At 31.3% G+C, this 17,373-nt stretch overlaps 1 protein-coding gene across 10 annotated transcripts; it reads left to right on the top strand.

Moving 5' to 3' along the window:
* Positions 1 to 2,331: 2,331 nt before the first annotated feature.
* On the top strand, positions 2,332 to 16,562 carry LOC126846112 (uncharacterized protein DDB_G0283357-like). Of its 10 annotated transcripts, none has more exons than XM_050585273.1 (37): positions 2,332 to 2,541; positions 4,064 to 4,209; positions 4,290 to 4,493; positions 4,565 to 4,699; positions 4,769 to 4,967; positions 5,037 to 5,141; positions 5,259 to 5,389; positions 5,474 to 5,715; positions 5,793 to 5,943; positions 6,027 to 6,110; positions 6,179 to 6,349; positions 6,430 to 6,595; positions 6,666 to 6,810; positions 6,975 to 7,101; positions 7,302 to 7,441; positions 7,539 to 7,626; positions 7,982 to 8,113; positions 8,497 to 8,644; positions 8,933 to 9,707; positions 9,781 to 9,893; positions 10,066 to 10,284; positions 10,446 to 10,584; positions 11,039 to 11,247; positions 11,700 to 11,818; positions 12,006 to 12,197; positions 12,748 to 12,911; positions 13,095 to 13,203; positions 13,282 to 13,425; positions 13,596 to 13,853; positions 13,965 to 14,141; positions 14,202 to 14,354; positions 14,424 to 14,538; positions 14,628 to 14,782; positions 14,863 to 15,004; positions 15,078 to 15,175; positions 15,357 to 15,582; positions 15,650 to 16,562. In XM_050585273.1, the coding sequence occupies exons 2-37, from the start codon at positions 4,120 to 4,122 to the stop codon at positions 15,799 to 15,801; spliced, it is 6,117 nt and encodes a 2,038-aa protein (XP_050441230.1). In that variant the 5' UTR covers positions 2,332 to 2,541; positions 4,064 to 4,119; the 3' UTR covers positions 15,802 to 16,562. The 10 variants fall into 10 exon arrangements, with proteins under 10 accessions (XP_050441230.1, XP_050441228.1, XP_050441233.1 ...); XM_050585271.1 differs by having other exon boundaries at positions 13,095 to 13,194; positions 13,264 to 13,425; XM_050585276.1 differs by having other exon boundaries at positions 12,748 to 12,899; positions 15,650 to 16,561.
* The last annotated feature ends 811 nt before the right edge of the window (positions 16,563 to 17,373 follow it).

The following is a 17,373-nucleotide window of genomic DNA, read 5'->3' on the forward strand; positions in this document are numbered from 1 at the left end:
ACGAGAATTGTACAAAAACAACACATTGTTTTTAGTAACCAGTTAATTCAAATTTTTACTTATTGTAAAAAAATGTTCACTGATTGTATTATAATTAGTGTTGAATAAATTTCAAAAAAAGGTTATCCTCAGACTTCAGTGGAAGGCGCTTTTAGTGTATTAGATATACAACTTTTTATGAAGGCATATACCACCACCGCCTATTTGTACAATTAAAATACAGGCTATAGTTTAAGAGGGACTAATGTAAATTCTTTAAAGAATTTAAATTAATTTTTTAATACTAAACATATTATGTACAAAATTATATTCGTGTTTTACTCAACGAGAAAATTATTCAAACAATTTTACCGATACATCCCTGCTGAATAAATAAACAATAATATAAGTCAATTGGACACATCCTTCGCCAAAACAGTCTGCTTAGTAGAATAATAGAAGACAAAATACATCATCATAAATAATAACAAACACTTAATAAAATACAATAGTATTCATTTTTTAAGAAGACGCTGCCCAAGCCATTTCTAAGGAGTAAAATATAGGCAATTTTTCGAAAAATCTTAAATTAGAGTTTGAACTGTAATGCAATGAGGATACTTTGTCGATTGCTATTATTTTTGTTGTCAGACTATCACAGTCATTTCTATAGGACAAATTAAAAAAAATTTCCCATCAAAACTGCTTTGTATTGACAGTAAATTTACCAAATTTTTATATAGAAGAACTTTATCCATGGGGTAGCGTTTTAATTTTTTCGAAATCTAAACTTAATATTTTTTTACAAACAAATTAAAAAATAACGAATATTTACGAACGAATAATTTTGATTGTGCTTACGAGGGCGTCGCACCGGTGATTTTTAGTGGTAAAAACATATCTGTTAAGCAGACTAAAAATAACTCGCTTAATTTTGGTTTTAGAGTAAAAGCAACCATTATAAAATTAAAAGAGAACAATATTCCGGAGGGCAAGACGGTGCGTTTTTTTAAAAAAATTAATTTTTTGAAAATTACAGTCATTTAAAAATGTTAAAATAGTCGTTATTTCTAAACTATGTAATGAGCGCTATATACTTAGAATAACGAAAAAAACGCACCTTCGCGAAGGGCGTGTTGCCCTTCGAAATACTGTTATCTTTTGATTTTACAATGGATGCTTTTACTCTAAATCCAAAATTAAGCGAGTTATTTTCAGTCTGCTTAAACAAGTAGAGATGAAAAAACATTTTTAAATCGCTTTCAATGATGCTGCGATAGTCCAGAAAATAAATTAACTACCAAAATAGAGTCCTAGTTATTGAACTAATAATTACACATCACAGTTTAACCTTTAAATTAAGATTTTGTAAGAAATTGCCTATAATTTACTTCTTAAAAATGGACGGTGCGACGCCCTCTTAATATATCATGTTATTATGCGTTGTAATTAGGATTCGAAAACCTAATTTTTAAAGATTCGAATAATCGAATATTCCAATAATTATACGAATAGTTGAAAAAAAACTGTTGGTAAATTAATTATTATTACTATTTGAATATTCGAATGATTCGAATCCATCATATTCCCATCACTAGTATATATGTGTTTTGGTCGGGACAGGTGCAGGGGATGCGCAAAATTCCAATTCTCCCGTTTACTATTTAAGTAAACACGTTTACCGTGGCCGTAGCTGGCCAAGTCAAGGGTGAGTTTTGGTATTTTCGTTTTCTCAACAAAAACGTGAGAAAATAAAATAATAACATGTACCGTTGTTCTCTACCACGGTGGTGTCGGGTGCCGAGCGCGAGGGAAAAGACGGGTGGCGGCAGTGACGTCGCCGTGGCAGACGCGGGCGGTCGTTCACCCGGCGGTGAGGAATCCGGTCGGGTAGTAACCCGGTGCGCAGTGACCGGACGACGAAGGGTGCGCGGCGCGGCGGTGAGTGGTAGCCCGTCTTTTACACCACCCCTCGGTTCGCGCGCTGGTATCAACCACCGCTGTTGCAGTGGTGCTGCACGGTTGTTTTTTTCCGTTTTCAGTGGCACACGATAATTATTTTGATATTGTTTCGTCCGACGCGCTACTGGCAAAAGCAAAAAGGTTTGGAAATGAAAGGAAAAAAAAATATTATTTAAAAAACGCGTGTGTTTAACGCGATTTCGCGCTTGCCTTGGCAGGCGGTGTGCTGTAGCGATTATTAATAATATAACATTACAACAACAATTTAGTGTGAAAATGTCGAGACGAGGAGAAATCCCCGGCCGTGCCGGCACTGCGCCCGTGTCGGGATTGTAGGCGTGGCGGGTGTGCGGCGCACACAACGCAAAAATGTGTTGAATGAAGGTTTCCAATGTATTAGAGAGACGCCATTTTGTGTTTTTTCGATGTAATGTTTGATAAAAAAAATTGACAATTCCGCTTCAGTTTTCGCATCGTTGTTTCAAGTTCCGCCGTACTCGACCGTGTTAGTTGTATATAAGTTTTTTTTTATTAATAATTATTATTATTAATTATAATTGTTTTTATTTGTCGCGTGCACCCCCATTTGGACGGACCTAAGTGAGTACCCCCGATATTTTGTCTTGGCGCATCAAACAAAAACAAAGGCGCTTACACTATTATATTATAACCTGCCGCCGCCGCCGCCACCGCTGTCTTTCCCAATGTTTTTGTTTCGAATAATAATCATTTGCTTATACAACATGACGTTTGACCTTACACCGAGTTCAAGTCCATCTCGGTGTCGCGTTTTTCCGTCGTCTCTTTCTCGCCGACTCCAACAAAATATCTAGTTGTGTTTGCCACCCTATTTTTGTATCCTCGGGGCTGCATCTCCTTTAATTTTTTTTTAGTCAACCTTGTTGTTGGAAAAAGTGTCCTTTACCGCCTCGTGCATGGCAGCATTCTGATAAGTAGATTTCTATAATTGTAACTGTAAGTATTTGTTTTTGGTGGTTGAATTGTTTCCGAGACATCCGATGGCGAGCCAATAGCGTTTTATTATTATAAGGTTTCTTATTTGTTTGAATTATTAAAATACATTTTCTTCTATTTTTTTTTTTTTTTTTGCATTAAATTATCCTTTTATGTACAATTTTATCGACAATGTTTGGTTTATCGGAAATTACACTAAAAGGTATTTGTGTTTTCTAATAATTTCTAGTTAAGTTTACCTTTTATTTTTGATATTAGTAGTATTTTGTGAAAACTATGGCCAATATTTTGATTCAAAGAAAATACCATTGCAAGAGATAAATACCTAAGTGAAACGGCCAATAGTTGTATTAATAAAATCTTCTGTCGATACATTTATGATTTTGTCAGTTGATGGAGCATGGTGTTGCCAAAAATTAATTGATTATCACTTATTCTACATTTTTATGTCATAAATAGATTAACAAAACCATTCTGAGAAACTTCAATGTTTGCGTAATTGGTTTAAATGTTTTTCATTTGTTTTTTTCAAAATATTTCTAAGAATTCTAGCTCAATATATTATTAATTTGTTTAAGTGATTATTATTATTATTGTTAAAAACTATATACATTTTATTCAACACTAGCCAATAAACCTATCTAAACCTCTTTAAAAAATATGTTTGTGTAATGTATTTAGGCTGAAAATTGGTGACTGCGATTGTTTGTATGGTTTTGTAGTTTTAAATCTAGATATATTAAAACGGTTTGTGTTTTAATAATATAAAATATTATTTATTGAATATTTTTATTTTGGCTTAATCTTAAGTTATTGTATTATGCGTGAACAGCTAAGATTGAAGTATAACTTTTAAATGTTTTGCGTTAACTTAATTTAAATGTAAATGGAACAATTCAATAACCATGCTTTCATTGCTAATTGTATTAAACATTAAGTAATATGTGATTTATTTTGATGACATTTATAATTAAATAAGTACCATATTAAGTAATACTCGGATCATTTAAAATATTTATTGAGCAGTTTAGGTAGATTTTACCAGTAGATGTGTGAATGTTTGTCTTATTCATGACTGACATTTACTTGTAAATGTGAAAAATAATTTTAACTGTATTGATATGTTTTTTATATTTATTTTTTCTAGATCAAAGGTACGTTCTACGGGCGAGTTTATAATCTAAATGGTGCCTTGCAGACAGTATGTCTACATTGTCAGGGGTCAGTTTGAAGGGGGAGAAAAGCAAAGGAAAGAACTCATTCCAATCATTGAAAATAAATAATTTATACAAGGTTTGTAGACTTGTTGTTACATAGAAATATATAAGTATTACTGTATTATCCAATAATAATGTCCAATTTCACTTCTGAAGGGAGAATCTACTGAGATTAATCAACATAAAAGCATTGTACCGCGTAAAAATGGATTGCAGCCTATTGGAAAAGTCATTCGAAATGTCCGTAATCCAGTTAATTTGCCAAGTGAAAAATCGGAGTCTAGCCACGAGTCTTCAATTAATCTAGTCCCAATCGGCGGTGCAGGATGGGGAAACAAACAAACAGAGAAACCACTTGTGGTAAATATTTGTTTTTATTAAATCATGTAAATGTGCACAAAGTGATGTGTTACGAACTGAATTTTATTCAGGCTGCGGGCAAAGAGTTGCCACCGACATCGACTCCCACAACAACTCCGCAATTGTCCCAAAGTGGGCCTGTAACGGGGCAACAACATGCTTTGTCCCATTCTACTTCCGTGCAAGTAACCACTACAACAACAAGAGTGAGTCCATTTGTTTTATTATTATTATTTTCGGTTTTCGTTTACTGACAAAAGATTTTCTTGTTTTAGCCTTCTCATGCCGATGGGAAAACATGGGCCAAAAAAATTGTCGACGTTCCAGTTGCCGCCCCCACTTATTTAACACATCGGACAATGCAATTTCAACAAGAATTCCCAAGCCTAACCTCAAGTGGAGAACACAAAAATCAAACAAATGTGAATATGTCGCTGGCCAACACAGAGCAGAGGCCTTCTCTACGTCCACAAAGTACCACAATTTTATTTTTTATATTTAATAAAAATAAGAATTTGTTTTTAAAACTTCTATTTATTATAGCCGAAACAAGCTGGATGCAAGGTGGCAGCCGGCCTCAAATGCCTCCAGGTGTCAGCAGTTCTATCGGAACTTCAGTCCAAGCTCATCTATCTCAATCATCTTCCGGTAATTATATAATGTTAATTAAATTCATATTTTAGATATGTACGACTGTTTGATGTAAATAAAATAGTTTGTTAATTAAAAAACTTGAATTATAGTATTATTTGATTTTGTCTTTAGGGACAGAAAATGTGAATGGCGTACGGAACAATTCGGTCCTAAATGGGGTGGGCGGGGCCCAGGTCGGCCTAAATCCTTATCACATGCAATATAGTAAAAATCCAGTTATGAGAAATATGTTGCCCACATTTGTAAGACTAAATTTAATTTACTTATTTTTTTTTTTTTTTAATGTTTCTGTTTTATATACTGTGTATATTACTCATTTTTATTAGATGGTATCGAATCAGTCAGAAAATGTGATGCTACATCAACCCAAGCAAAATGCTTATCTCTCTGAGAAAATGCCTCACGCTGCTTCTCCTTCCTTAATAGGAACTGATAGTTCTTCCAAGTCGCCATCGGGAGATATTAAAGAACTAGTACCACCACCGATTATACGCGAAGAAGATTTAAAAAGAATGACTGAGCTGTCCAAAGAAGCTGGGTGGTCTATTCATGGAGAAATCGATTACAAGTGAGTACAAGAAACAAATATATATATATATAACGTATATTTTTAGTAAATTCTAAAAACAAATTGAAATTTTTTAGTAAAAAATTGGACTTTAGCGATGATGAAGAGCAATCTAATGAAAAATCTAATAAGCAGGCGTTGAACGGGGATATTAAACATAAATCCGAAAGTTCAATGGGTTACTTATTTAACAAGCATCCTAATTCCGATTCAAATCTAGTTCAAAAGGTGTGTATGATTTGTATTACGTGTTATTTGCATGTGCAAATTAATTGCTTGAATATTACATTAATAACTTCTTACGTTTGCAGGAGAATGTGTTTGGACCGATGCACATTAATGGTATTCCTTATAACTCTGATTATATGAACTATTATAGGCCACCTTCGCGTCAAGTAATTTGTTTTTTTTGTTTTTTTTACACTTATTTGTCGTGACTATTTTTAATTGCGATATTTTACAGGAAGAGCGGCAAATTGATGACGAATATGATGAAGAAACTGTCGGTAGAGCGACACGTGCTGAGGAATTAAATACGGTTTTGCAACGTGCTAAAGATAGAAAGTTGGAAGAAATGAAACGATTTGAAGAAGCCAAGTTAAAGAAATTTGACAGTGACAATATTGAAAACCAAGTAAACACTATATAGATTCACTTGGGCAATAAATGTGTTTTTGTAAAATAATTTAACAAATACTTTTTTTTTAATTGCAGGATAAAGAATCTAAAGATGATTTATTAAAAACTCGATCCGAATCTGTAAAAGATAGAAACGACGAAGACAATAAAGATTCTAATAGTAAGTATTTACCCTTGAGACTTCACAAACTATCTGAACAAACTTTAGACGCAGTTAAAGTTCAAAATGTCGTGTATACAAGTAATTTCCCCTACTTCATTTTTATTACAATTATAATCTAATTTCGTGATGCATTTGTCAACTTTTGTAGAAGCTCTAAGAACCCTCTGTCGTACAGACAGTGATATGAGTAGCAGTGGATATTCTGAGTATCGAAGTGATTCATGGATTGAAGATGAACATTCTAATAATAAATCTTCAAGTTTAAAACGAGATAAACGACCAGAATTTGATAGGTATGTTTAAAATATTAATTTTTTTATATATAAACTCATTATATCACACTTATAATTGTTATGTAACTTAATGTCCTACTGGGTAGTATAAGGTGTCAGACTTTGCACTTTGTTTTTTGATGAATTACATTAGTGTATTTAATAACCGATGATTCATGTCTTAGGTTTAAAAGAGAAAAACCTCGATCAGATAAAGATAAATCTGAGAGATATGCACACAATGATAATTCTTCTAGGAACGATGACACCACTAGAAAAGGATATGATAACAAACGCGACTTCAAAAGAAGTGTAAGTAGTATTCTATTCAAACAATAATTCTTTTGAGTTTTTCATAACTATTTGGGGTAAGTCATTCTAGTCCTCAACTAAAGTAAATCAAGCTTGTTTATTGGCTATATTTATTAATAATATATAATCAAAAATGCTATAAATCATTGTATCGCATACTTACATAATAATCATTTTATTTTTAAATTTAAATCTTTCAGGATTCTGGTTCTAAAGTGCAAAACGACGACGTGTATGGTTGTTACGATAGAAACGACAAGAAAGAGTCTTATGCAAAAGTACCTAAATTTCCCTCACACGATTCAATAGAAACCCCGGAGGATATAGAAAAAGAAAACTTGTAAGTAATTTTCGTATAAATTACTTCAACAAAAATAAGATCATTTTTTTAATGATTTACATACTTATTTACTTTCATTTTTTTTTTTTTTTTAAAGGAATGTTGATGAAGACACTTACCTGTGGTCTCAAAAATCCCTGGGAAAAGAATATTACAAAGATGACATAAATCCATCTGGCCAATATGTTAGTTTAAATATATAAATTTTTTTTTTTGTGCTCGTATTAAGATTAAAATTTGTCGAAATAAATACAACTTTACTCACGAGAGAATGGGATTGCCCAGAAACCAAAATGTGTTGCTCTTGTATGTGCATGTGCAGTCGGGAGTAACACGTTTTGATCGATTGATCTGTATTATATTGATTTTAAATTTAGCTTTATATTATTTAACATTTATTGACAATTGAAATTTTGTGATATTTCAATTAGATATGGAAATCGCAAAATTACCTAAAAAAAAAATATCAATATCATTAAAGACTTCTAATTTATCAGTATCTGTATTAATTATGTTTCTAACCTAATGCTGTAATTTTAGGGTAAAATCCACATACCTGGACCTATCACTCAGGAAAAATTTGAAGCATGCGAGCTGACCTCTGAGCCAAAACGAAATTTGACTCAATTGGTGAGAAGTGAAAGAAAAGATGGCAAAAAAAATGATCATCAGGTTAGCCATTGTTGCAATAAATATTATTACTATAAAAAAAAAATAAGCTTTTAAGGCTGATATTATATTTATAAACTTTTATATTTTAACTATATCAACTGCTCTGTTGAAAACTATTTATGTCATTTATCAGTTATGAAATGTATTTGTATTTTTTCAAGTAAAATGCACAACATTTGAAAACAGCTATAACAGTAAATAGCCTAGTGTGAATAAAATTGTTTTTTAAAATACGCCTGATGAGAGGGAAGGCTAATGCTCTTTCGTCTCCCCCCCCCCTTCAAATTCCTGCTATTTGTAATCTATTAATTAAAATGTAGTGACATTTTAAAATATTAAAAATCTTTTCATTTTTTTTAACTAGAAATAAAATTTTTTTCTAGGGTGATGATTCATTGTCCAAGACCAAACTTGGAGTTTGGGATCTTGCCCCTACTAATAAAAGTAAAATGTCCCAAGAAAAAATATATGATCATGATGCCAAAAGCAGTAAAAACAACACAAGACACGAAGACGACAATAAAACAACAGGTATTTTTTTCATTATATATGCGCAGAATTTTTATTTTTTCCCCATCCTTGGTCTATGTTGTCCGTACAGTTCATATCAAGAAACAGGAGCATTAGAGTAGATTATTTATTTATTATTTCCAAGTTTTCGATATGAATTTCCCGACGAGTTTTTAGAACTAGTTTTTTTTTTTTTTTAATTATTATTTTACCCCAATTCAATTCCGAGGGGGCATTAGAGTAGAGCTCCTGTTACTTGGAAAATATCCTAAATAGGAAAAACTAATAAAAGAAAAAAAATATTTCTAGAACAAAAATCGTCTTTCGAAAACAGTTCTGGTACTTCCTCTACATTGTCTCAGCATAAGGGACTGAGATCTGATCGCAATATTGGTGGGTCACGTTCATTTCATCAGAGTATCAATTCTCGAACAGTTTCTAGGTCGGGGTCAAGTAGAAAAAATACATGGGCAGAGCCGTATGAAGATCAAGGTCAACGATCTAGAGGTCCATCGAGACGTGATGATAAATATCGTGGAGAAAACAGAAATCGTGGTGACGACAGAAATCGGGGTGAAGACAGAAATCGCGGTGACGACAGAAATCGTGGTGAAGATCGTAACAGGAACGATGACCGAAATCGTGATGATAGAAATAGAGGTTGTAGTAATCGCCAGCAAAACGATCGCTACTCAGACAAATCCTCACTGCGAGGATATAGCCAACGATCAGATCAAAGAGGAAGAGGAATTGGAGGAAGAGATTCACGTATGATTAATGGTCGAAATGGTCAAAAAAACAATACTGATGAAAGTGCTGACAAACTCAATAAACCAAATCAGAATAATAATTCAAACAGAAATAAAAATTCATCCAAATCACAATCGAAATCGGACTCGTATGGTGAAGGAAATCGGAGAGGAGGTGAAGGTCGATTTGGCTCTAAACAAAGCAATAGACCTTATAGTAGTCAAAAACAAGAAGACAACTGGGAGTCAATTAGTGAACCCAGTGATTATGAAGCTCAACAAAAAAGTAGTAATAATCGTCGTCAAATGAGCCTCACATACATGTCGTCTTCAAGGTAAAACTAATACAAATTTGGACTAATAGCATATTTTTTACTTTTCTCACTAATTTTGAAAACATTTTTATAGGGATAAAAGAAATAATTACGATAAGAAAGAACAACCAAAAGAATCGAGCAGTAATGAAAAGCCGAACCAAAAGTCAGCATTATCTACAGCAAGTGATTTAAAAAACTTTGGAGGTAATATTTTGTTGTTTAATAATTATTATAATTAATAATGTAATAATAAAGTCTGCAAACTTCTGTATCGATTAAAATTCTTTAAACACTTTAGTTAAATTATTATTATTATTTTAATAAACTTATTATTATTTTACTTATTTCAAAACGGCTAAATTTATTAATTATGTAGGATGTAATTCCCAAGACGTTCGTTCTAATAAAAAAGAAGACTCTAGAAAATCTGCCGATACACAGCAAAAAAGTCGTTTGTCAAATCAAAGTAAACGTAAAGAACCGGCAAATTCATCAGCATCCAGGTCCAATCAAAGTGTTAACAATTCTAAATCGGGGCAATTAAGACAGAAAAACCAGTCTCAACTTGGTGCGGACGACGCTCCTGTTATTAAAGGTATTGAATACAAAAAAATATTTATTATAATACTCTAACAACCTTAGCATTAATTATTTATGTTTAGAAATGTAATCCATTACTGATATCCAAATTGTTTAAACACCTGATATAATTAAAATACAAAGTACATAACTTAATATTTTAAATTATTCAAATAGATGCTGTAGTAATGGTTAGTAACAAACCTGCACCTCCTCCACAAACAAATGCTTGGGATAAACCCATAACTCATGCACTGAGGGCTCAGTCTCCTAACGTGAATAAACCAGTCAATCAATCCAACAACAGGGCCAACAGGTATTGTGAATAAATAAGTTCAACAAGTAGTATAGCATTAAACTAAGAAATTTTTTTAAAATTAATGTAATGTAAAATAAATTATATTATTATCGGTATGGGTAATTCTGTTTAATTTAAATATTAAAAAAGGAACACTGGGTTTCATAAGATAATACTGCACTCTACTTTCAAGTATTTTAAGTACCTTTAGGTACTTAATTAGAACACTAAGTATAGAAGAAAAAAAAAATTCATAAATCTAAAGTCAATTTATTTTAAGTGACTTAAATAAAAAGTTCAAAAACTATACAGATTATATTATGATGATTTACGTGCTTTTATGTCTTAATATATTGGTTTGATCATCGATACACTCAATATCTTAGATTGAATAGCAACTAAAGTATAATATTTTACACTACATATAGTAGATAATTATGTTAGCATTGACTAATTATTAATACGTTTATAGTTTGACTGATATTCAAGAAATTCCTAGCCAATCGGTGCAAAGAATGGTGTCAAGCAAAGAGAAAATGTGTCCTAATGTAATGGAAAATGGTATTCTTGATACAACACAACGAATGGAAACTATTATATTCGAAAATACAACTTATAAATCGAAACCTTGCGGGGAATCCAAAAATAAGTATGGCTCAAACATGAAGCAACGTGAAAAAGGTAAGCATCAATAAACATGCCATTTCCTCTTTTTATATTTTAAACAGATATTATTTTTAACTCATTATTAACCCTTTGAGTCCCCAGTGTCATTACAACAATGGAGACTTTTTGAATATTTATATAAAATAAAAGTTTAATTAAATGCTATTAATGTTGATGTTAGTCCATTCTAGTAAACAACTTTTGTAGATTTCGATAAAAACTATTGGATTAACTAGGATTAATTGAATTATCATTTAATTATACTTTTTTAAGGAAAAATTATTTGATATGAAAATGGTTTTTTTTTTTAATAATATTAGGTATGGGATTTTTTTTCCCAATGTTAAACGTGTAGAAATATATTTTCACAGCTAAATTGTTATCATTCTCCCTTTACCCACAAAGAGGTCTATCATATTTCTTTTTAACAAAATACATGTGTTCTAAATATTTATTAATATTTCCAGAATCGTGTAATTTTAATGAAGATGCTCAAGACAATTGCTTCAGGGCATTTAAATCTTCAAAACCTGATAATAAAGATTCAAAAATGAATGATGCTGTACAAATGTCTATGACTTTCAAAGTAAGTTGCGTCCAAATTAAAGTTTTATATTTAAAGTGATATAGATTCATTTGTTTATGTGTTTGTATTAATTTATAATCATCTGACAGTTTAATAACCAAAACTATTTTTTATCTATTTATTCTTTGAGATTTACATTTCATTGATATGTTTTGTGTACAATTTTCTTTTTCTTATAATATTTTAGAATGATGATAATTCTGAGCTCAATCTCGGATTCGGTGATTTTGAATCTGATTTCACTCATAGTGGTGGGCATTTGGCATCTGACAATAAGGACAATGTTATGGCAATGGCGTCACATTCCAGATCTATGCATACTGGACCATCATCATTAGCAGCTAGTGATTTAAAAACAATGATAGCTGGAACCAAGAAGGTACGTAAAAATAAATTATATCTTAATATCTAAATAAAACTCTTAAAAACAATATTTAGAAGTTAAAATTATTTTATTTTAGTACACACTTTAAAAGATAACAAACTTAAAAATTGTTATGATCGGACTTATATTGTAAAATTAAACTTATATTTGTATTGAAAACTAATCAACAGTGAATATGTTTAATCCAATGGATTGAACTTAGTACAATCCACAGAATACAAAAAAAAAAAATAACCTTTAAAATGCCTCACCGGCCTATTTAAATAATACTTCTAAAAGTCCAGTCTGTGTTCTGAGCCCTTTTCAAGTAGTTCCAAAACAAGAAATAGTTCCTTATAGGTTAGGTAAGGTAAATTGTTTTTTGGCCTGAACCCTTTGGAACTGTGTAGTGATGAACTTGAACCAGGTAAAATGTTTTGTACAATTTAAAATTAGTTTTTGTGCCGACATTTTTATTTTATTAAGACATTATGCCTTTTTATTATAAATTATTTAAAACAATAAAGCTGTGCAGTAGTCAAGGGTGTACATTTATACCTTTCAGGTTTGGGATGATAAACCAGAATCGAATCAACAAAATATTGCTGAAAGTGCGTTCAACACTGTTTATAGCACAGCTGGCAGCGGACAACACGATAAATCAGAAATGTCTGTTATTGATGAACAGCAGAGAGTTCATAATCAGCAAGTGTACAGGTATGTACTTTGGTACGTGACATTTTTTGTTATAAATAACCCGTAGTCTAATATTTGTTTGTTCATATCTGCTTATTAACATTGTGGTTACGTGGTATATCCAATTATAATTACTTCAGATGTTTCCTGTATTAATTAGAATTAAAAAAAATTGTTTATTAATCAACATTTTTTTATTGTTATTGAATACTTTAGTCCGGCTCCTCAATTACAAAATGTTGCCGGGTCATACATTCCTGTGTCGATGGCTGCGGCGAGTCAACTCAAACAAGATCCAAATGCAGCTACCACAAACGTATGCAAGGTAAATAGAAGGAGCCAAAAAAGGTAAAATCTCATTTATAATCTGTTGATATTTCTCAAGGTTAAACCTCAACCGCAGGGTACAATTTCGCCCCCATTAAACCAACAGCAGTCGTCGACCAGCACTCATGCGTTCAGCTCATCTACTACACCTCAACCACTTACATCGACCACGCCGCTTGCAAATACTATTCCAACCCAAGCAACTCACATGAATTTACAAGTAAATCACTATGTTCTTGTTTCTTTGTATTATGTTAAGACTGATAAATAAGGATAAATTAAATAATCATCATCAGCTTGACTTTTATTTAATATCAATACCCAATATCGCTTGATATCCCTAATATCATTTGATCCTACGAGATGAAATATTAATTTTTTGCATTTTAGATTATGATGGAGAATAGTGATGGCATAGCCGATATTTACGGTGCTCACATGTTGAAACAGCAACAAACACACTTGATATTGAATACAAACAGCAAAAATGGAGTAGAAATGTTGGCTAAACAATATGTGTCTGCTGCTCCAGGACCGTCCCCGTCTTCAGCCGCTATGATTTTCAATTCGGCCCAACAACATCTTATGCCACCGCCATCACCATCAGCACCTCAAGTTTATCAAACCATGTTAGAACCAACTCAAACTGTAAGTACATTGATATAATTAATTATTTATCCATTTTGTTTTAATTTGTGTGTGTTACCTAGGTTTTGTCATAACATAATATTTATACTTACCGTTTTCTATCAAATGTAGGTGATAAGTAACGCCACACGTTCTCAGTTTAATCAATTTACTTATGGTCTCCAATCGAACGGTTTGAATCAAAACTCTCAGTTTAATCCTTCGATGTTCATCCACCCAAATACACCTGGTGGTCAAGGGGCTTCGGAAGTTTTTCAATCGTCCATTTCCCCATTCAGAATTGGACCGGTATGATAATTTTATTAATCAACGAATATTTTTATACTGAAAATACTTTGACGTTTTCAGCCCTATAATAATGGACAGCAAATAAATACAAATATAAACCCAGTATTAATACCAAGCAGTACTAATTCTTCTTCTTCTCAAGTGAAACAGGCTTCACAGCAGATAGGAGCTATTGGGAATAAGGCAACTTATAATGCTACAACACCATCATCGGTATGGTTTTTTTTTTTATTCTTTCAATCCGCATATTATATAGTTATTTATTAATTGTTTTTTTTTTAGTACATGGTACAATATGATCCAAATACTATGTTTAATCAACAATACAACACGATAAATAATGCACGAGCCACTCCATTGCAGTCTTCGTCATCGTTGTATTCAACCAATTCAACGAGTATGTTGTTATTTTTTTTAAATTTTATTTTTTTGTTAATTCTTATATAAATCTAGTAAATTCTCGATAACTATTTAACAATTGTATAGCAGGACCAACTAATGCTGGTTTTATTCCAAATGTCGCTTCTGCATTCCAAGCACAAGTAGTGGCTGGTGCGTCCGGTAATACATTTGGCATACCAAATGCATTTGGTTCTCCACAAAACGCCCCACCTCCAAATATGCAAAACTATACTTATCAGGTAATGCACGAAAATATTTTTTTATAATTTGATCGCTATAAACGCCTCGACGGTTTAATAATTTATTAATATTTCATTAGTCTCGTCAAGTTCATTACCCGAAAGGAAATATAAGTAGTGGTGGTAATAACGATCTTCAAAAGTCTGGTGTATCTAATCAACAGGACATTGGAAATGCAATGTTTTCCTCCAATATTTTTAGACAACAACCATTTTTTGAAAGTGAGGAGTTTTATATTCTTATAATTTCTTATAAGATTCGTATGCTAACAATTTTTTTTTTTTATTTATATAGCGAATAAGCAATTAATGAATTCTAATCAACAAACCCATCAAGCTTTACAAGGAAAATATAGTAGTTATCAAGTTTCGGCATCTCAAAATAATCAATTGGTTAGTATATTCATAATAAAAATATGTATATGTTTTGAATTAAACTTAGTTGCACTAATATGTTAAAATATAGTTAAGTATTTACAATTTTTTCCAAATTTGTAAAGTTCTAATAACCACTTAAACCACATTGGCCCAATTTTGATTGCAAATTTATTGTTTTTATGTGTGTTTATTATAGCCTTTGATGCAACAGCCTCGAATGAATATGAACAACAGTACTAGCGGATCGATGGCACCTAACGTTGCTCCTCAGTATCCGTCTCCCATTCAAAGGCCAGTATCGACATTCCCACATTTACAGAGAATGCCTCCGCCTCAAAATATGCGTATGCAATCCAGCGTACCTATGCAACATTTTATGAACAAAAGTCAGACCTCAAACAACTATTTTGTATCAAATGCAGGTTAGATAAAAATAATATCTAGTTAACTAGTTAAATTTATTGAAATATTGATTTTTTTTTTTAACAGGCTTGATTGTCGAACCACCGATGCCCATAACCAATAAAATTGATAACACCAATGGAAATGTCGATTCTAAAACTGAAGAGAAAATTGATAATAGTTCCAAATCACAAAGCACAGATTGTAAAGACGATAAATCGTTGGTGGCTAATGAATAATATTACATTTTATACTTTATATAAATATGATGCGTGTAGACTTAAGCATAAGTTTTGTGAACTCATTTCTGCTGTGTAAGTAGTCGAAGTTTTTGTAGTCGTTCTCTTTTAGGAAACAATTTATGTATTTAAAAAGAAGTGTATCGTATATATATATATATAATATTTATGTCATAAATTTATCCCAAACAGTGATTTGAGAGTTCTTGTATGCTATTTATTCATATTAAGCATGTTTTTTCTGTGTCAATTTTTTATCATTATTATTATTATTATTAAAAATATATGAATATATAATAATTAACAACTAAATAAAATAATATATATAGTTGTGCTATTTATTTTTAGATGTTTCAACTGTATGTGGGTTTCTTCTTAAAATTGTATAATAAATTTGTTTTTATCACAGTATGTTAAAATATCAATTTATATACAACTCCATCTGAATGATAAAAGAAAATACTACCCCCAAATCAATGTGGACGAGAACAAAATGATTTAACTTTATTTGTCATTGTAATAACTGAAAATAGTAATTGTGCAGAATTGTAACCAATATAATATGATTGTATGCTTGTTATTATTATTAGAATGTTAACAATTTAATATTAAATTTTATATTTATTCATTTTACTCAACTTAAATATTAGAGATTTTTTTTATAATTTTCATTTATAACTATTAACTTTAAGCGTCTTTGTTTGTTTACTTTATACTTATTTTTTCTTAAATGGTAGATCTAACTCTAAGATTACAATTTTTTGTAAAAAAATTAAATGAACATCTAACTCGGAAAAAAACATTAGTCATAAAATATATGTTATTAAAAATTTCTCCAGTGAAATGTAAGTTCAATTTCAAAATAAGTTTCGTAATAGGATGATAAAAATGAAAAAAAAAAATAAAAACATTTCCATTTCAATAATATATAAGTGTACTTGTGTTTACTCGATAATCTTAGGTTGCTGTCTTTTATAACCTGTTTTTACACTTGGACTTTTTATGAACATAGTTTGGACTACTTTTACTTAACCATTAACAGTTTTTTGGCCTACAAAATTCTAAAAAGATTTTGTTAGGAACACCTAATACAAGTCGATGTGACAACCCGGGGAACTCTGTGGACAATGCAGCAGATAATCTGGGTTCAAAAGTACAACTTATTGACATAGTGTTTAGCACATAGTCCATTTTACATTACTTGTTTATCAAATTTTAATCTTTTCAGTTCGATTAAATAACATTTGTCAAAGAAAAACAAATAATGAGAGTAATGAACTCTTGTTTTTTACTACTTCAACTGCTTTGGTCATTAACAAGAATTTACCAAGAGGTTGTGTGCTTCTCAAAGAGTTAATTAAGTTGTGTTCAGTTTTGGAATGGGTATAGGTTAGGAGCATAGAGTTGTTGCTGAAATTCTGAGAAGTAGCAACGTCGGATGCAGCATTGATCAGTATTTGTTATTTGCTACTGATCCATACACACCACATCTTCTTAAACATTTTATACTTATGTTTTTATTTTTATAAAATAAATTTTTTCATGGATGGTTCATGATAATCGCAAAGATTA

Source organism: Adelges cooleyi, unplaced genomic scaffold, assembly GCF_023614345.1.
Source record: "Adelges cooleyi isolate 19-005CV unplaced genomic scaffold, UGA_ACOO_1.1 ACOO_flye_CR_arks_rails_tigmint_CR_PRNA_9, whole genome shotgun sequence".
Classification (NCBI taxonomy): Eukaryota; Metazoa; Arthropoda; class Insecta; order Hemiptera; family Adelgidae; genus Adelges; species Adelges cooleyi.

Coding starts and splice junctions, on each gene's coding strand:
- LOC126846112 (XM_050585268.1), top strand. CDS start 4,120: ATGTCTACATTGTCAGGGGTCAGTTTGAAGGGGGAGAAAAGCAAAGGA. Junction 13,426..13,595: donor CAACTCACATGAATTTACAA/GTAAATCACTAT, acceptor TTTGCATTTTAG/ATTATGATGGAGAATAGTGA. Junction 14,355..14,423: donor ATGCTACAACACCATCATCG/GTATGGTTTTTT, acceptor TTTTTTTTTTAG/TACATGGTACAATATGATCC.